This window comes from Gorilla gorilla, chromosome 8 (genome assembly GCF_029281585.2).
Source record: "Gorilla gorilla gorilla isolate KB3781 chromosome 8, NHGRI_mGorGor1-v2.1_pri, whole genome shotgun sequence".
NCBI lineage: Eukaryota > Metazoa > Chordata > Mammalia > Primates > Hominidae > Gorilla > Gorilla gorilla.
The window spans coordinates 26,143,488-26,164,984 of record NC_073232.2 but is presented as its reverse complement, the minus strand read 5'-3'; the positions used below and the strand labels follow the sequence as shown (position 1 = coordinate 26,164,984).

At 36.7% G+C, this 21,497-nt stretch overlaps 1 protein-coding gene across 11 annotated transcripts in view; it reads left to right on the top strand.

The window, feature by feature from the left end:
* TRDMT1 (tRNA aspartic acid methyltransferase 1) overlaps positions 1–21,497 on the top strand; it is a 55,070-nt gene that overhangs the window by 19,318 nt on the left and 14,255 nt on the right. For 3 of the 11 annotated variants that reach the window (XM_019035596.4, XM_031015623.3, XM_055352234.2), the window contains exons 2-5: positions 7,844–7,953; positions 13,598–13,674; positions 20,282–20,353; positions 20,971–21,036. In XM_019035596.4, the coding sequence (XP_018891141.1) occupies positions 7,844–7,953; positions 13,598–13,674; positions 20,282–20,353; positions 20,971–21,036 (325 nt within the window). Of the gene's footprint in view, positions 1–7,843; positions 7,954–13,597; positions 13,675–15,791; positions 15,948–20,281; positions 20,354–20,970; positions 21,037–21,497 lie in introns of those variants that run through there. The other 8 variants (XM_055352237.2, XM_055352236.2, XM_063709917.1 and 5 more) reach the window with 4 other exon arrangements.

The window sequence follows — 21,497 nt, the reverse complement described above, 5'->3', positions numbered from 1 at the left end:
CTCTGTTTGCCAGTTTGGAATTCGAAATGCTTCTCCTCATAGGAACAAATGGCATATTAGTTTGTGTTCACTTGAATGCCACTTAGAAGTGTTATTTGCAAGTGACAGAAACTTAGCTCAGACTGGTTTCCTAAAAGTTGTAAATATGGACTCATTTAATTGACCAGGTCCAAATGTAGGCCCAGTTAGGGGTAGAGTTTGAAGCAGGGGCTCAAATCATGTCACCAGAAACCAGTTTTTTTCTCCATGTATCTCAGCCTTGTTTCTTCTAGGTTGGGTGCATTTTTATATATGTTCTCCCCTTATTGCATCAAAATGCCTGTAGTAGCCTCTGAACTTATCTCCATCCAAGGTTTAACCTGGTAAGAAAGATCAAGCAACTCTTGCTATTAATAGTTACACAAGAAAAAGCCAGGGGTCACCTCTTATTGTGCCTAATTGGCTTGTTTTGAGTTGCATGCCCATCCTGAAACCGGTCTGGCTAGTCTTACTGGCTCAGGCACTTGACCGAGGCTTCTAGAAGCTAGGAGAGGGGGATTTGAGGCCATCTGAACCACTTCAACAGAGCATGAGTGAGGTAAGGTTCCCCCAAAGAAAATCTGGGACTATTGCCAGAAAAGGAGGGGCCAGATGCTGGTAAAACAGAAAACAAATGTCCACTCATTTTGTATCCTCAGTAGAGTGCTCAGTACATGATAGGTAATCTCACAGATATTTACTTACTGCCTGACAATAGCACTACTGGGACTATATTTAAGACATTTGTAACATAAATAGAATTTTGTAGGTTTCCTGGGAACTTCATTGTAGGTGTTTCCAAGGTAAAAAATTTGACCTAAATGTCAAACAATTACTTAAAAATGAGCATTGAGATAATCATATAAGTTCAGACATATTAAATACGTTTTAAGCTAGCAGTGTTCTCAGAAACAGGAGAACAAGGAGGGTAATCAGTAATAATCAGGAGTTGATTTTAGGAAGTATAATTCACTTATTCTCCTGTATATATTCAGTCAATAGATGTTTATTGAGCGCCTATTCTGTGCCAATTACTGCAATGCCTGGGTGCTGAGAGTACCCATATGAATGAGACATGGTGTCAGCACTGAGATGATTGACTAGTCTAGTGTGGGAGCAACTGTCCTGGGAAAAATGTGACAGTAGAGTGAAGTGGAGTGTGATGAGAGTGCACGGATCAGCCTTCATGGTCCGTCACAGCAAACGGAGCTCAAGTCATTACATCTGCTTTCCAAACCTCCAGTGGAAAGGCCAGAGAGCATAGGGAACTACCGCTCTCTTCCTTTATAGAACACTCTCTGAGAGTCTGATGCACTTATTCTGTCTCATTAATCTGACCTTAGTCCATGGCTGCATCTAGCTGTAGAGGGGTGGCAGATATCCTTTTAGCAGGGTGCATTGCCACAGTGAATAAATTTGATGTTTGGTTATTGAAGAGGAGGAAGAAATAAATGTTGGGATATGCAAATAATTTTTGCAGAGATAGTATAACTAGAAATCATATTTTTGAGTCATTAGTAAAACATATTAGTAAAATTTCATTAGCAAAATTTAATTTGATGTAAAATTTACTTCAAAGAGACTGAGCACTAAGGAGAAATTGTGAAGTTCCTTGAGTTCTGTAATAGGAAAAATATGTTGTTTGCTATCCATCATTCATACTGTTTCTTAGGTACTCATTTGCTTAGTGTTCAGTTTAACATTTTGCTAGGCAGTTTGAAATGGGAAGAGGGACAAGGGAATTAAAGATTGATTATCATGAAAAAAAGCACGGCACTATTTCACCTAAGGTCCAGCTTTGTCTAGGAAATACTAGTTTCTCTCCTAATAGACAGTTATAAGTAGAAGGAAAAAATTAAGCATTAATGCAATGTTACTTCATGTTGATTCCCACAAATCAGGTTTTCTCTGTACCGAATATGGAAAGAGAATTTTTTTTTTTTTTTTTGAGACAGAGTTCCGCTCTTTTGCCCAGGCTGGAGTGAAGTGGCTCAATCTCGGCTCACTGCAACCTCCACCTCGTGGGTTCAAGCGATTCTCCTGCCTCAGGCCCTGAGTAGCTGGGATTACAGGTGCCTACCACCATGCCTAGCTGATTTTTGTGTTTTTAGTAGAGACGGGGTTTTGCCATGTTGGCCAGGCTGGTCTCAAACTCCTGACCTCAGGTGATCCACCCACCTCAGCCTCCCATAGTGCTAGGATGAAAGGCGTGAGCCACCACACCCAGCAGAAAGAGAAAATTTATATTGTTTGTCATAGTTCACTTACTATTTTTATTCCTTAATAGTTGTTTTAAACATAGTATCTAGGAAAGGCAAATTAATAGACAAACATAACCATAAAAGAGCATTTCTCTTGTATCAGTTCTTTAGTTTCTAACCAGTGAATTAGGGTGAAAAGGCCAAGATCTTTGTCAATAATGGCAGGTAGTAAAAGATGATCTGAAGACCTACACTTCTTACTTAAATGCTCATAGAGTATTAGGGCTAGAAGGTGTCTTTAGAGGTTTGCTTAGTGGGACTATCCTCCTCCAAATTGGATAAAACAAGTAATAAATATCCTGGGAAGAAAATTTTTCTGCCCTGTGTTAAAAAAATCCTTTCCCCGATACCTCCGATTTCTCTCTTTCATTCTAGGGTTTCATAGCAAGGTCAGGAAAGCTTTTCCCATCAATGCTAGTCTCTTGGGATTAAATTTTAGCCCGTTTCTGTTTTTCCTCTTTTTTTTTTTATTAGTAGAGATTGGAATCAGCTAGTTTTTGTCATTTGTGAAGATCTCTTCTTACATTACTTGAAACTCTTTCAAAAATATTTCTCCTGCAGTTCATCTCCCAGATGAACAGTATGAGTCTTAAGCTTTTGTCACTGGTCTTATTTTCTAACCTTAATAATAATGATAATGATTGTTTTAATTTTGATTTTTAAATTTTAGTTAAAATAACCATTATCATTATTATTTTATCTATTTAATCTATAATATTCCAGATAAATGCCAAGCAGTGAATATGAATTTTAATAATTATTGAGCATTTACTATATCCTAGGCGTTCGTTACCTATATTCTTTTTAGAGACCAGTTTATGCCCCTGGAAATTGAGGTCCCTGCATCATCAGGACTAAGGGTAATGCTGGGCTGTGTGGCCTTTCTGTAGCCCCTGCTGAAAGTGGATAACTAAATTGCTTTTTCTCTTCTCTTCTGCCAAGGAAAGCTTCAGGGCTGGTGCGAGGTTGTGGGTTGAGGGGCTGGAGAAGCTGTATTAGCTACCTCATGACATCAACATGACTTTAAATAGACTTTCCTAGAGATGTTCTGGAAAGATTACTCATGCCTTAATTTTCTTTCTCAAGGTCCTCCTCAAAACTCCAAACTGCATTATACTATCTGACATAACATCTTTATTTTCCATTCTTTGTAGATTCCTTCACTGTGCTCCTTTTTTTTTACATTAATTTGCCATATTTCTCTCTTCCACCACTTCTCTGGTTCTGGTATGTCTTTTGGTATTTTGTTGAAAAATAAATTCTCCTAAGATATAGTGTCAAGGACGTGATAATTTCATAGATCTCCAGCAGTTCCAATCCGTATTTTGGCTGGTGGTCTCTTATATTTAGTTGGGTGTTAGTAACAATAATAATCTAAGGTATGTCTTGACACAAAGTAAATTTTGTTTTGAGTGTTAGCTGACTATGGAAACTTTCTAAGGAAACTAGATCTTTGAAAAATATTTTTAATGTATTTTTTATTTTATTCTTGGAAATAATTTATCAGCAATTTTTAAAATGCAAGAATTTTTTTTTTTTTTCTGAGACATAGTCTCACTCTGTCATCTAGGCGGGAGTGCAATGGTGCAATCTCAGCTTACTGTACCCGCCGCCTCCAGGGTTCAAGCGATTCTCCTGCTTCAGCCTCCTGAGTAGCTGGGATTACAGGCATGTGCCACCATGCCCGGCTAATTTTTGTATTTTTAGTAGAGATAGGGTTTCACTATTTTGGCCAGGCTGGTCTCAAACTCCGAACCTCAAATGGTGCGCCCTCCTTGGCTTCCCAAAGTGCTAGAATTACAGGTGTGAGCCACCTCACCCAGCAAAATACAAGAACTTTTAAAAAGAACAAAACAATACACTTTACTAATAGTGATAAAACATTTGGCAGCAATTTTAAGTTCAGATCCTTATAGGTCTGTATGTTCTTTAGTACTTTTATTCCTAACTAAGCCAGCACTTTGAATGAAAGGACATTGGATGTATTCAACTGATCTTTCATCTTACAACTAGATGTCAGTGTTAACATACTTGATTAAATGTCTCAGGTGTGAGTATAATGAGTAATTCAGTAGTTACTCACCTATACGAGATATAGATTAGAAAATAAATAATAAAGAAGGAATAGAATTTTAAAAATTTCTTACCTTATTTCAAAGTGGACTGGTTATGCCTTAGTTTTCTTTCTCAAGGTCCTCCTCAAAACTTCAAACTGCATTATATTATCTAACATAACGTCTTTACATTTACATTTTTTACATTTGCATTTACATCTTGTAAATATTGATTTTTTTCCCACATTAATAACTACACAAGAACAGTTAAATTTTTTTATTTATTTGATTAGGAAAGTCAAGAAGAGTGTGAACTTGTAAAGCTTTTCACTACTACCAACAAAAAGTTCTTCCCTACAGCGTTTCCAGAAAGAATCATCAGAAAAAGAAAGGAAAGTATTGCTGTTCAAATGTCTGTGTGTGTGTGTGTGTCTGTGTGTGTGTGTTTCTTGTCTATTTTTGTAAGAAGCATATTGAAAGCAAGAATTATGTATGTATCCTCAGTGACATTTCTAACATCTTACCTAGAAATCTCTCTTGAAATAACTAAATCTACCTTTTAAATTTAGTCCTCATATAAATGGAAGCGTGATGTCCTTATGTATTCCTTTCGGAGCCAATCTGACAACCTTTTAAAATAATTTGTACTGTGTTTCTCAGCCAAGCGTGGTGGCCCACACCTGTAATCCCAGCACTTTGGAAGGCTGAGGCAGGCAGATCACTTGAGGTCAGGAGTTTGAGACCAGCCTGGCCAACATGGTGAAACCCTGTCCCTACTAAAAATACAGAAATTAGCTGGGTGTGGTGGCACGTGTCTGTAGTTTCTGTTACTCTGGAGACTGAGGCAGGAGAATCAAATTGCTTGAACCTGAGAGGTGGAGGTTGCAGTGAGCCGAGATCATGCCACTGAACTCCAGCCTGGGCAACAGAGTGAGACACTATCTCAAAAAATAAATAAATAAATAAATAAATAAATAAATAAATAAAATAAATAATTGTGTTTCTCTAAGTAGGATATCTCACCTTTTTTTTTAAACCAGGCTTCCTGTTAATAAATATGAAATCCTGAATATTAACTGAAATATCATGAATAAAGTCTAGGCAAAGTAATACATCAAAGTACTGAAAACACATCCTCTTCCTCTGTTTCAATGAAAAGATACTCACGAATCCCTTTCCCAAATTCTGCCTCCTTTTTGAGAATTACTACTCTTGGATCACTCAAGCGATGGAGCTCACATAGGCAAAATTCTATAGAATTATATTCACTTTGACATTTTTAATTATACATTTTCAAAATCTATATATGTAACTTAAAAGTAAAGAATTTTGGAGATTGTAGATTTAAACTGTATACTAAGAAATATCAAGGCAACTAGTCTTTGGCAAGTTAAGATTTTGACAGAATTGACAGGTTTGCTTTTTAAAACTTATCTGTTAAGTTTAACCTTTTCGTTAGAAACAATAACCACCCCCCAATTCTATTTTGAAAAGGCAAGTTGAATTAGTGTCAGTAATATCTTAGTACATCCATTTCTCTTAATAGAAATAACTTTTTAAGTTATGCAGTAGGTCCTAATTTTATAACAGTCTAAAATATGTGCATCAATCCATGCAAACCGTGCATTTGCTTATTGGCTTTGAAAATCTGTTCTTTCCTGAGAAAGAACTTTCAGTTCATCAGTTTTTGGATCACCATATGAAATACTCATTTGGCAGTTGATTTTTGTCAGTTTTTGTGACCTCCAGGCATATAACACAAGAACATAAAATTAATTATTGATTACAGTGCAGATTCAGCACATCTCTGTACATTTTCACTCTGCCTGAAAAAAGATACAAGTCCTATTAACCAATGTCAGGCAATCCCAGTTTGCTTCATATATGGTGGAAATACAAGCAGGCTACATCATGCTGATTACAACATATTTAACAAAACAGTAAAATAGTACAATGAAGTTTATTTAATTTTCAACTGTCTTACAGTGATTAGTAGTAGCTTAATTCTTGACTTGAATTATGATAGTTTTGTGTTTGCAAATTGATCTTATATATTAATATTTTCTTTTGTTTAGAAGCCTTCTTGATTTATGTTTCAAGATCTGATGGCTTTAACAGATATAATTTATAACCTCAAATTTATTTTATACTAAGGCCAGTAACTACTTATTGCACTTAAATGCAGAAGAGGCAGCTGTCTATGGCATTACTGATCAGACCACCAAGTTTGCAGCACGCAGGGGATCTTACTTTTCAGCAGGATACCTGCTGAGTGTCTTGAGCCTAGCAGCCATTTAGTATAAATCCTTGGAGACATTTGTGCCTTTCTTTTCTTCCTGGCCTCATCTCTTCTAGGCCTCAGTGGAAGGTTATGATTGTTTTCTGAGCGTGTGTGAGCCTTTCTCCTTGCCCTGTCTCCTGTGGTCTGCTTTTATTTCCGGGTGCCTGCTGCATGAGTCCTAGTTCCTCACACCATTCTTTTTTTTTTTTTTTTTTCCCTTTTTTGATATTTGGGGTAAGCTAATCAGCTGACTATTAATCAGCTAATGGTATTAAAGAATCGGCTACTTGGATCTACTATGTAATATTATATTGCTTTCTCTGATGATTTTCTGAAGTCTCAAATACTTTTATTTTTAAAACTTCACACTTTCTCCTGACTTGGGTCAGGGCATGCACATAATTGGTTTTATACATATTTGGGGAAAGAGGGTGGTCATTGTAAAATATAGCTACGGCTACAATTGTGGAGTTCCAATTTCGGCTAACATTAAAGAATATGCTAGAATTCTCTGAATCTGAAAACATTTTGAAAACGGTTTTCTTCACCAGCAAGACAGAAGGGCAGTGAAGGCATTCCTTTATAATTATTTCCCTTATTCTTCTTATATTCTCTTCTGGTCTGTCAACATTTAAAATGTTGGTAAATGAACCGTTTACATTTGGATACCAATTAATTGTTCATCTCATTTAAAAACTTATGTAAGCTCTAATTGGGTGAATTTTGTCAAATGTGAATTACATCTCAATAAAGCTGTTACTAAAAAAACAATTAAAGCATTTTCAATGGTACTGTGAAGCAACATTGTATTAATGTGAGAAGGTGCAGAACAAATGGTAGTTTATTTATACAAAGTTCCAGATCATAGGGCTTTTAGAATATATCTCACTTTTCAATTTTTGGTTTGTTTTAACTTAGGAAAACTTTCTATTTGACTTATAAGTGTGTCTCTTAATGAGGGAGGAAAGCAAATATAAGAGGTAAGCACTAAAATATTTAAATCTTATCTTTAGCATTGGAATGCTGTTTAGAGAGATGAACCAGAAGTCCATGTTCAAATATTTCACTTCATGCCTGGCTTCCCCAGGCCTGACCTTCCACTGACAGTCTGAGATGAGGCTAATAAATGAGGAAATAAGGAAATGGATTACTAAATTCTGCTATTTTGATTTCTTTCTATAATGAACTTAAGGACTTTTCTTTTCAAGATATTCCATTTATCATTACAGAAAGCTGTATACCTGCACAAGTGGTGGCTGCCATTGATGTCAACACTGTCGCTAATGAAGTATACAAGTATAATTTTCCTAACACACAGTTACTTGCCAAGACAATTGAAGTGAGTAATTGTCATTGTTTTAATAAGTATGTAGCAAGGGAAATGTGATTGAAAAACACTGCCTAATACTGGTTTCCGTTGGCTTAATTGGAAGATAAAGCATATATAAATTTAAGAGTTCAGGAGAAGGGGATTAACATTTTATATCCTATCAGAAGATAGCATGCTTTTAAAAAAAAGTCCAGCTATAGACAGGGAGATCAATATTTTGGTCTTTCAGAGAAATAATTGAAATGTAAGGATATGCTTGACTTCTAAATGCTTGGTTCTGTGGTGATATTGAACTTTGAAAAAGTATTTACTTTTATTAAATACTTATGCAATATATATAGCATGCAGTAAGAACAAGGGAGAAAAATCATTGGCTATTACTGAATGCTTCTTATTTTAGCAAACCTGTCAAGGTTAACCTTTTTCACCTGTGATGACTTCAGCACAAGTATTGAAACACTGATTTATGTTGAGTTATTTTTTAAATAATGTGAAATTGGCTGGGCGCGGTGGCTGACGCCTGTAATACCAGCACTTTGGGAGGCCGAGGCAGGTGGATCACGAAGTTACGAGTTCGAGACCAGCCTGGCTGACATAGCAAAACCTGGTCTCTACTAAAAATACAAAAATTAGCCAGGTGTGTTGGCACATGCCTGTAGTCCCAGCTACTTGGGAGGCTGAGGCAGGAGAATCGCTTGAACCCAGGAGGCGGAGGTTGCAGTGAGCTGAGATCGCGCCACTGCACTCCAGCCTGGTCGACTTTGTCTCAAAAAAAAAAAAAAAAAAAAAAAAGAACCTGTGTTGTTTCTCCTAATTTATTATGAAAAATTTTACAAGCAAATTTCTCATGAAATTTCTCATAATTTACATGCAATAAACATGTAGTTTATTGTACGTAATTTTAAGTGGGCATTTTGAGTTTCGACTCAGTCATCAACTGTGTAACTACCACCACCACAATCAAGACTTAGAACACTTCCATCATGCTAAATTGTTCTTAGTGCCACATTTCTGTCAGTCTCCAACCCCAAACCAGGTGACAATGGATCTGCTTTCTTTTCATTATGGATTAAGTTTTCCCTTCCTAGTATATCACAAATAAAATCATAAGAGTGTAGTTCTTTTGAGTGGAACTGCTTTTGTTTAGTGTTGATGGTTTTGGAATTCATCATGTTTTGTTGTATATCAATAATTTGCTCTTTTTTATTGTTGAGTGATATTTTGTACAGTAGAATATCATATACTACAATATGTGTATGTATTCACATTATTATAGACATTTAAGTAGTTTCTAGTTTTTTACCATTACAAGTAAAGTTGCAATGAACATATATGTACAAATCTGTGTGGATCTTAGTTTTCATTTATTGTGGATAAATACCTACATTTATTAAACTTTATGAGAAAATACCAAATTTTCGAATTTTTTGAAGTGTTTTTACCATTTTACATTGTCACTATTTTTATTTGGATTTTTAAAAAATTCATTATTCTTCACTAATGTCTTTTTAAATACAATTAGTCATAATATTTATTCAATGTAAACTGAAATTTCTTTTTAAATATCTAATTATCTATATCTATCTTTGTTTTATTTTCTTATTGGATTCTCTAGGGTTTACAAGATGCATCTTTTACTTGTGGAAGCCCGCGTTCAAATAACATTATACCACTTTATGTTTAAATTTTAACAGTATTCCTCCAATTTCGCCTACGGTCTATTTTGATATTTTGTCTTGCACTTTACTGCTACGAATGTTATAGGCACCAACATACATTGTTACTATTTTTTGGATTAAATAGTCAAATATCTATTAAAGAACTTTTAAAAAGCACAAAAAGTCTTTTATATTTATCTATATACCTACAATTTTCAGCACTTTTTATCCTTGTGTTTTAGATCAAAGTTTGCATGTGATATAATTTTTCTTCTTCCTGAAAAACCTTCTTTAGTGTCTCTTGTTGGTTATATGTGGAAAGGGACAAATTACCTTGGTGCTTTTGAGTAAAAAAGTGTTTTATTTTGTCTTCACTGTGAAATATAATTTTTACTCATTTTTTTTTCTTTTTTGGAGAGGCAGGGTCTCACTGTGTGCCCAGGCTGGTCTCAAACTCTTGGGCTCAACTGATCCTCCCACATCAGCCTCTCAAAGTGCTGGGATTACAGGCATGAGCCACTGTGCCTGGCCCACTGAATCTTTGATTGCATTCATTTTGAAAGATATTTTTGTAAAAATCTGCTTGTTTTCTTTTAATACTTTCCTGTGTTACCTGGGTTACTTAATTTCTGGCTTAAGGTCTGTAATAATTTCTGTTTTCATTCCTCTTAATATATTGTGTCTTTCTCTGTCTACATTTAAGATTTTATCTTTATCACGTGTTTTGAAAAGTTTTATTTTGATGTGCTCTTTATGTTTTTCTTTATTTGTAGTGCTTGGACCTTGTGGTGCTTTTCTTATTTATAATTTTCATCAAATTTGGGGGTTTTGACCATTATTGCTTCAAAAATAATCTCTGTTCTCTTTCTTCACTTTCTCCAGTTACATACTGTAGAGTAAATGATAGCTACCGAAGACAGAGTGATCCGTGATAAATATCATTAATGCCTCTGAAGAAGAGAATGACTCCAGTGGAACAAAAACTCTTAATAAAAATAGATAAAAATTTTTCTAGAATGAAATTTACAATATAACATCCATGAGCCCTTCTGGAACAGATGACTGCATCACATAATCTAGCTGAGCAAGAGATGAATCAAAGTAGAAAACCCAGGAATGAAGCTGCTGTGTTAGGAGGAAAACTATGGTTAGAAAATAGCTGAAAATGTTGTAAAGCTTTGCAGTGTAGAAATAATAATGTAATCGGAGTGGGAAGAGTCAGTGAGACACAAAAAATATGTCTTTGCAGATAAATGAAACTATCAATTTTTTAGGACATTGTTCAGTGTTATTGTCAGGGTCTCAACAGAGTTGGGGAAGAGAAAGCTCAGCTGTCAAGAGCGTTAAAGTAGCTGATTAAGGCCAAAAACAAAAGAGTTAAGGCTTCACTCACTTACGGTGGTGTTACTGGCAAGAATCTAAAAGCAGAGACAATGCCACTCTCTCGGTTCCATTTACCCATGGATCAGTGTATATGTGAGGGCCCTCTCACTGTTGAGGGAATCCTTGGCCTTAAGGGAAGGGAAAGCAGGGAGGGCTAGCAGTGGAAAAGTGCTGGGGACTGAGTCAGAGTGGCACACTCTTCAGGTGTCATCAGTGTCTTCAGGGTTTCCCACACCTCCCCACACAAGGAGGCCTTGGCAGAGAAGTTCTGCTCAAGGCCTCAGATAAGGACACCTCGGAATGAAGGCTCTGGGACTAAGAATGCAAATGTTCCAAGAGCCTGACACACACATATCTAACCTTGACTACACACACACACGCGCACACACACACACACACACACACACACACATCTAAATCCAGTAACATACCAAATGGTGAAACTTTAAAAGTATTCTCATTAAAATAATAAAAAGACAAAGATGTCCACCATTAGCACTATTACTTGATATAGTTGTGGATCTGTTAGCTAATGTACTTACACAGAGAAATATCATATAAATAGAAATATTTGAAAATGTGATTGAGTATGCCGGAAAATACCAACAAGTTAAGCAAAAATAGTATATGAGGAACAATTAGTGCTTTAATAAGGAGGCTGGCTACAAAAATATGATAACCTATAGCATACAATATACAAATAAAAACCTACTAGAAGACATAATAGGAGAAAGTTCCTATTTTTAGTAACAACACAAGAATCTGTATAACAAGAAATCTATATAACTCACATGGGAGTTAAAGAGATTTGAAAAATGATGAAAGCATACTGTGGTCTTGGATAGGATGGCTGAATATTGTAAAAATATTGGCTCTGTTTCACTATAACTTCAATAAAATAGTCAAAAGTTGTTGTTTTCTAATCTGCCAAGTTCTCCCTAAAGTTCAAATGGAAATTCAGTTTAAGAATAGCCAGAAGACTTTCTGAGAAAATAAGCAGTAAGGCAGGCAGAGGGACAAATACACCTGCCAGTCAATACAGGATGAACAGTGTTAGCACACTGACTTGATCTAATATTATCTGAAAGCAAAAGTATTTTCCTTAACTTGTATTGTCATATAATGTAAAAAATCAATTTCCATTGGCTTTAAAATATTTAGTCATTAAAAATAACCTGTGTATTTCCATGACTACTTTGTTTAATCCAAATACACTTTCATTGACCTAGAATACCAGGTTAAATAAGTTGTGAATGGTTCAATTTAGTGATGAATTTTTGCCTAACTGCCTTATCAGTTGGCCTACACTATTAAAAAAATCACTATTTTCAAGAATCTGTTAAAGCTGTAATTTTTTTCAGTGGCTAGCTGTATTAGAGACATTGACTCTGTTTACTTCCTTTCGATTCTAGACATAGCATGCCCCTGGAATAATTGCTATGAGAGATTGTTGTTTTATTTTTACTTTAGTTTTAGGAATTTAGCTGTTATCATTCCACGTCCAGTTGCTTATCATAATGGCCCTGTATGTACAGGCTGTTGAACTTGAATGTGATGTGCTAATACCCTGCCCCGTGTGTTTTGGCAGACTGCTCAGTGTAGGATTTTCAGATTGCTTTCCTTAACACTGGGGAGTCGAGAAGTGCTTTAGGAAATTTTCAATATCTGATTTTGATTTCATTTTCACAGTTGTATATTTAATTATTTAAAATCCTATGATCAAAAACTGATAGATGTGCACATTCAAACTGTTAATACAATGGAGACAACTGACATGTTCCCACGTTAACTCACTCTTTACAGGATTCAGAGTAAAGCTTTTCCTGCTTTATTCATGTGCTTGAACTTCTTAGAAGTGGGCTATAATTAGGAAGGTTTTGATTCTGGGCTCATTTCTTTAAGTTTCTAGCTAAAGATGTGCACTGAGAGTGCTTAATGTGAGTTGGCAAACCCCTGACGTGTGCTTCCCTGCGTTTGTCTTCTGAGATATAGAAAGGGAGCAACACAGCACAGTTTTCAGCTAGTTAGCCCATTAGGAATTCTTTTGATTCATCTTGTCAACAGTCATTTGAAGTTCATTGCACACAACCGCAAAACAAAATAATTGTGGATATCTGAGAATGAGGCCCTTTTCCATTTGATAATATATGAACAGATGTATATGAAAGGGATGGTGACTGGTCTGAATTTCACATTTGCTAAATAAAGAACATTATTGACAGGTAGGTATTTAAAAATTTGCTAGACCCCATCCCCATGAAAGTTATCAATTATAAAATAAGGTTCTCCACGTTTTACTCTAGAAAACAGCAGTGTTACACTTGAGGCATGATACAGGCCAGATGTGCTTAGGATCCAGGAAACAACTGTTCCAGCTCTGGGCTGGTGCTGGGACCTTGGGGGAAGTCACTTAATTTCTTAGCTTCAGTTTACTGCCCCACTTCCTTCACAGGATTGCTTTGAGAAGTTAGTTAACCAAAGTTGATTTGACAAGCATTTTATTATAAACTGTTTCAGTTTCTGATATATTTAATTATAGTTAGTATTTTCCTTCTTCCCCATTCTATCCATGTTTTTATGTTCTTTTTTCCCCCTAAATGTTCATTCCTCAGGGCATTACACTCGAAGAGTTTGACAGATTATCTTTCGATATGATTTTAATGAGCCCTCCCTGCCAGCCATTCACAAGGTATGTGTCATAAATATTTCAGTGTTGTATTGGTCCATTTTCATGCTGCTGATAAAGACATACCTGAGACTGGGCAATTTACAAAAGAAAGAGGTTTACTAGACTTACAGTTCCATGTGGCTAGGGAAACCTCACAATCATGGCGGAAGGCAAGGAGGAACAAGTCACGGGCAGCAGGTAAAGAGAGAGATGTTGTGCAGGGAAACTGCCCTTTATAGAACCATCAGATCTCATGAGACTTATTCACTGTCACAAGAACAGCACAGCAGAGACCTGCCCCCATGATTCAGTTACCTCCCACCGGGTCCGTCCCACAACAGGTGGAAATTCAAGATGAGATTTGGATGGGGACACAGCCAAACCATATCAAGTGTAGAGAAAGTGCTTTTGAAGGACTTACTAAATCAGATCATACTGTAGTGTCAAACATGGACACTCTGAAGTTTATTAGCTGCATTTCATAGTTTGGAAATTTTTTCATAAATCCTTTTATCTACTTATGTATGTATTTATTTATTTTTAAATAATAATAATTATTGGGACAGGGTCTTGCTCTGTCACCCAGGCTGCAGTGCAGTAGCATGAGCACAGCTCCCTGCAGCCTCAATCTCCCAGGTTCAAGCAATCCTCCTGCCTCAGCCTCCTGAGTAGCTGGGACTAAAGGTATGTACTTCCATGCCCAGCTAATTTTTAAATTTTTGGTAGAGATGGCGTCTCACTATGTTGCCATGGCTGGCCTAAAAGCCCTGGGCTCAAGCTATCCTCCCACCTCGACCTCCCAAAGTGCTGGGATTATACACGGAGCCACCGTGCCCAGCCTCCATTCATATTTATAATTAAGCATTAATCACAAAGGAAATAGCAGTTGCTACCACATGAGCAAATTAATTTGGTCAAAAGTAGATATGCAAGACTGTAGGATACCTCTTTTATACTTACCTAAGACACAATGTTTATTTCCAGCCCAAAGTACCTTAATTCATTTAAACTAATGAGCATTCAAGAATATCTTTCTAATACTGATTAAGCAAAGTGAATTTCCACAATAAATATTCAATTCCTAAATTGCTTAATTGTACAATTTAAAAGCTAGTTAAGCATGCACTTGTGAACTTTACATTTCTTAAAATTCATATGTACATTGAATAATTCTGACTTTTCATAGCAACATTATAATCTCTTCATTTAAAAAATTATATATATGTGTGTATATATATATTTGGCTATATTTTTCAGGAAATTATATCTTCGACCAAATCTTGACTAATTCATTTTCATTTAGATGTTTTTAATAAGAGTATTTTGGATTATTTTAAATGATAATAGCAGTAGTAATCCTCTAAGTGTCTATGTCTTATGCAGAGGATGTCATTTAATTTAACAAGCTTATGGGGTAGCCATTGCTGTTATAATGATTTTACAGATGAGAAACTGGGGCATAGAAAGGTTAACTTTCTCTAGGATATACAATTAAAGAATGTCAGAGCCAAGATATGTCAATCATTTTATATATTCCATGATTTTAAGTAGAATATCATATGTAATAACCAGTCTAATTCAGTGAAAGAATATTTTAATGCCAAATTTCCATCTACATTTGGATTTATTTAAACAATTCTCTAGGAAATGAATTTCCCAAGGATTTGTTGTTCACCTACAAGCCAGGCATTATTTTTGATGCTGTAGTTCCTGTCCTTTGGGAGCTCATAGTCTAATGGGAATGGCTGACAAATAATTATCTTATAATGTTATCTTAAATTATCTTATAAGCTATATAATAAGAGAATGCCGAAAGTGTCAGAGGAGTGCAGAGGAGAAAAGGGCTTGCTGCATACCAAGAGAAGGGAATTCTTTCAGAGGTGATGTCTGAACTGTGTCTGGAAGTAGATTAGGAGTGTATCAGAGCAGGCAGAGGCCATTCCATCTCAGGGTGGCTCTAGGCACGTGCAAGAGTGTGGCCTGTGGAGTACAGTGAGCAGGATATACACAGCGGAATGCAGCTCCAGCTCTGTGAAGCCTCAGGTAATACTGCAGAGGGCCCCGTAGCTTTCCTACTCCCACCTCCCCCTTGTCTTAGCACAGCTCCAGCTGCTGATGGCAGGAGTAACTGATTCTGTAGTCCTCATGTGAAAGTCTGACAGGAAAGGACAAATAAGAACTGAAGATTTCTGAGAAGTCTGTTCACGTCCAGTCTAATCCCATAGCTGAACCTCAGATCCACTGATGGTTTTGGTCCTGCCATCAGGTATGAGGAAAGTGACCAATGATGCCAGGTAACTTATTTAAGACTCTGAAGATAAATAGCATGCTTTTTTTTTATTATTATACTTTAAGTTTTAGGATACATGTGCACAACGTGCAGGTTTGTTACATATGTATACGTGTGCCATGTTGGTGTGCTGCACCCATTAACTCATCATTTACATTAGGTATATCTCCTAATGCTATCCCTCCTCCCTCCCCCCACCCCACAACAGGCCCCGGTGTGTGATGTTCCCCTTCCTGTGTCCATGTGTTCTGATTGTTCAATTCCCACCTACGAGTGAGAACTTGCGGTGTTTGGTTTTTTGTCCTTGCAATAGTTTGCTGAGAATGATGGTTTCCAGCTTCATCCATGTCCCTACAAAGGACATGAACTCATCCTTTTTATGGCTGCATAGTATTCCATGGTGTATATGTGCCACATTTTCTTAATCTAGTCTATCATTGTTGGACATTTGGGTTGGTTCCAAGTCTTTGCTATTGTGAATAGTGCCGCAATAAACATACATGTGCATGTGTCTTTATAGCAGCATGATTTATAATCCTTTGGGTATATACCCAGTAATGGGATGGCAGGGTCAAATGGTATTTCTAGTTCTAGATCCCTGAGGAATCCCCACACTGACTTCCACAATGGTTGAACTAGTTTACAGTCCCACCCACAGTGTAAAAGTGTTCCTATTTCTCCACATCCTCTCCAGCACCTGTTGTTTCCTGAGTTTTTAATGATCGCCATTCTAGCTGGTGTGAGATGGTATCTCATTGTGGTTTTGATTTGCATCTCTGTGATGGCCAGTGATGATGAGCATTTTTTCATGTGTCTTTTGGCTGCATAAATGTCTTCTTTTGAGAAGTGTCTGTTCATGTCCTTCGCCCACTTTTTGATGGGGTTTTTTTGTTTTTTTCTTGTAAATTTGTTTGAGTTCATTGTAGATTCTGGATATTAGCCCTTTGTCAGATGAGTAGATTGCAAAAATTTTCTCCCATTCTGTAGGTTGCCTGTTCACTCTGATGGTAGTTTCTTTTGCTGTGCAGAAGCTCTTTAGTTTAATGAGATCCCATTTGTCAATTTTGGCTTTTGTTGCCATTGCTTTTGGTGTTTTAGACATGAAGTCCTTGCCCATGCCTATGTCCTGAATGGTATTGCCTAGGTTTTCTTCTAGGGTTTTTATGGTTTTAGGTCTAACATTTAAGTCTTTAATCCATCTTGAATTGATTTTTGTATAAGGTGTAAGGAAGGGATCCAGTTTCAGCTTTCTACATATGGCTAGCCAGTTTTGCCAGCACCATTTATTAAATAGGGAATCCTTTCCCCATTTCTTGTTTTTGTCAGGTTTGTCAAAGATCAGATGGTTGTAGATATGTGGCATTATTTCTGAGGGCTCTGTTCTGTTCCATTGATCTATATCTCTGTTTTGGTACCAGTACCATGCTGTTTTGGTTACTGTAGCCTTGTAGTATAGTTTGAAGTCAGGTAGCATGATGCCTCCAGCTTCGTTCTTTTGGCTTAGGATTGACTTGGCAATGTGGGCTCTTTTTTGGTTCCATATGAACTTTAAAGTAGTTTTTTCCAGTTCTGTGAAGAAAATCATTGGTAGCTTGATGGGGATGGCATCGAATCTATAAATTACCTTGGGCAGTGTGGCCATTTTCACAATACTGATTCTTCCTACACATGAGCATGGAATGTTCTTCCATTTGTTTGTATCCTCTTTTATTTCATTGAGCAGTGGTTTGTAGATCTCCTTGAAGAGGTCCTTCACATCCCTTGTAAATTGGATTCCTAGGTATTTTATTATCTTTGAAGCAATTGTGAATGGGAGTTCACTCATGATTTGGCTCTCTGTTTGTCTGTTATTGGTGTATAAGAATGCTTGTAATTTTTGCACATTGATTTTGTATCCTGAGACTTTGCTGAAGTTGCTTATCAGCTTAAGGAGATTTTGGGCTGAGATGATGGATTTTTCTAGATATACAATCATGTCATCTGCAAATAGGGACAATTCGACTTCCTCTTTTCCTAATTGAATGCCCTTTATTTCCTTCTCCTGCCTGATTGCCCTGGCCAGAACTTCCAACACTATGTTGAATAGGAGTGATGAGAGAGGGCATCCCTGTCTTGTGCCAGTTTTCAAAGGGAATGCTTCCAGTTTTTGCCCATTCAGTATGATATTGGCTGTGGGTTTGTCATAGATAGCTCTTATTATTTTGAGATAAGTCCCATCAATACCTAATTTATTGAGAGTTTTTAGCATGAAGGGTTGTTGAATTTTGTCAAAGGTCTTTTCTGCATTTATTGAGATAATCATGTGGTTTTTGTCGTTGGTTCTGTTTATATGCTGGATTACATTTATTGATTTGCATATGTTGAACCAGCCTTGCATCCCAGGGGTGAAGCCCACTTGATCGTGGTGGATAAGCTTTTTGATGTGCTGCTGGATTCGGTTTGCCAGTATTTTATTGTGGATTTTTGCATCGATGTTCATCAGGGATATTGGTCTAAAATTCTCTTTTTTTGTTGTGTCTCTGCTAGGCTTTGGTATCAGGATGATGCTGGCCTCATAAAATGAGTTAGGGAGGATTCCCTCTTTTTCTATTGATTGGAATAGTTTCAGAAGGAATGGTACCAGCTCCTTTTTGTACCTCTGGTAGAATTTGACTGTGAATCTGTCTGGTCCTGGACTTTTTTTGGTTGGTAAGCTATTAATTATTGCCTCAATTTCAGAGCCTGTTATTGGTCTATTCAGAGATTCAACTTCTTCCTGGTTTAGTCTTGGGAGGGTGTATGTGTTGAGGAATTTATCCATTTCTTCTAGATTTTCTAGTTTATTTGTGTAGAGGTGTTTATAGTATTCTGTGATGGTGGTTTGTATTTCTGTGGGATCGGTGGTGATATCCCCTTTATCATTTTTTTATTGCATCTATTTGATTCTTCTCTCTTCTTTATTAGTCTTGCTAGTGGTCTATCAATTTTGTTGATCTTTTCAGAAAACCAGCTCCTGGATTCATTTATTTTTTGAAGGGTTTTTTGTGTCTCTATTTCCTTCAGTTCTGCTCTGATTTTAGTTATTTCTTGCCTTCTCCTAGCTTTTGAATGTGTTTGCTGTTGCTTCTCTAGTTCTTTTAATTGTGATGTTAGGGTGTCAATTTTAGATCTTTCCTGCTTTCTCTTGTGGGCTTTTAGTGCTATAAATTTCCCTCTATACACATGCTTTTGAACCCTGGTCCTCTGTTCCTGCTGCTCAGGCTCAATTCAAGTCTTCATTTCTGCTTTTCTGCTTTATCCTCTATTCCTGCTGCTTGGGTTCAATTCAAGTCTTCATTTCTGCTTTATCTTTGGTCATGCTGTGAATCTTACTTGTAGGATCTATTTGCTAGCCCAAATACTGCCTGTTTACATGACTTGTTTTGACCGTGGTTACTCTAACCAAGTTGCACCTCCTGCTTATAGAATCTAGACTTCAGCTTAAGTCTCTCCTATTTACTTTGGACAAAATTGTGTTAGTTTTACCTACTGCTTTGATTGGCTTAGATTGGCCACCAGTGCCATTAGCTTCGGGTTGCTACTCCATTCAGCAGTTCATTCATCTGAACTCTGGTTATATCACCAAGGGGAAAGCAAAAAGTGTAGTCAGCCAGCATATGTGTGTGTGTTTTCCTAAACAAAGTGATTTTAAGAGAGCAGTTGGTTTTATTCTGCATTGACTTCTTGTTCTTTTTTGATTAATGTAAGTCATTTGTCATATTGTTTTATAAAGATAAATTTTAAGTGTACTTATTAGATATGTAAGGATTTTTTTCTTTTAAACCTCTGCCTTCCAGGTTCAAGTGATTCTTGTGCCTCTGCCTCCTGAGTAGGTGGGATTACAGGCGTACCCCACCACGCCCGGCTGATTTTTGCATTTTTAATAGAGATGGAGTTTTGCCATGTTGGCCAGGCTGGTCTGGAACTCCCGGGCTCAAGTGTTCTGTCCACCTCAGCCTTCCGAAGTGCTGGGATTATAGATGTGAGCCACCACGCTCGATCTAATTTTTGTATTTTTAGTAGAGACGGGGTTTCGCCATGTCGGCCAGGCTGGTCCCGAACTCCTGGCCTCACGTAATCCACCTGCCTCACCTCCCAAAGTGCTGGGATTACAGGCGTGAGCCTCTGCGCCTGGACCCCTTTTTTCTTTGTAAATGAATAAATGTATTTTCTTCTCTGTAACAACAAAGATGACCCTATTTTTTGTGAGGACCAACTTATTGTTATTCTCCTTTTGACTTAAAAAGTAATTTGACATCTTTTTATCAGATTCTTAATAAACTTTCTGTGTTTTATTTATTTATTTTTTTACCCCTTTAGGATTGGCCGGCAGGGTGATATGACTGATTCAAGGACGAATAGCTTCTTATATATTCTAGATATTCTCCCAAGGTAAAAACTTAGGTTCCTGTACAAGCATACCTTTAATTTGAAACTCCAGGTCTGGAAGAATGTGACGTTTGTCATTTTGTAGAGGATAGCCATTTATACATGCTCCCTTGAGATATTGGGCATGTCATTTATCTTCTCCTACCATGACTTATAGAGTAACTGCAAATGTTTCACAATTCCATGCTTGCCACCACAGTGAGTGACAGGGAATCACAGCCTACTAGCTAGATTCTGCTGCCTCTGCTCATAGTGTTGATGCAGATGGTGCTAATATTAGTGAATGCTGTTACCCATGGCCTGGAAGTATGTGCAAACCCTTAAAGCCACCCTTCTGTGTGAGTAGCAGCCCTTTCAGTTGACACTGCAGAGGCTCTGTGTGAACCCATGCTTGAGATAAACTTCAATGGAAATCAACATTTCAAATGTTAACTTTATCAAGTGTGCTGTGTTTAAGGGAAAAATGAATAAAATATAGTTTGTCTCCAGCCTTATAAAATTCCATTTTAAAAAGAGTTCAGAAAATTACTTACCTCGTATTTCCCACAAGTAATGATTTTCTCTACTTTTTCTTCTTAGTAATGAGATATTTAGAATTCCATTTGTTTATTTTTTTATAGATTACAAAAATTACCAAAGTATATTCTTTTGGAAAATGTTAAAGGTTTTGAAGTATCTTCTACAAGGTAAAAAAATGTATTTGTCTTGCATACATCTTAGACTTGGTATATCTTATAGTAGGAACTGTTGTGAAATAAAAATCTTAAAAACCAGTGCATACATTCTGACATTTTATATATTAAATGTCTTATTCATCAGTATTGATTTTACTAATAATGTAAAGTATTACAAAGTTTTGTTCAACTGATTCTTTTCTATTTTGATATTTTCGAATTTTTCTGGAGTGAGTGGTTGGTAAGAATGGCATTTCTCAGTTTTAGTCATTTATATTGGTGCTTATTTCTGTGGAAGTAGAAATGTTTTCAGTAAGAATTGGTCCTGTTGACAAGTATTTTCTGCCCTACAGTTGGATGCAGGAAGAATCCCTGTGTCGGGGTTCTTTCAGATGGTGGCTCAGCTGGAGAGAAAGCATCCACCCGAGTCCTTGAGTCAGCTGCTGTCTGTAACAGTGCTCCTATCTGATTGG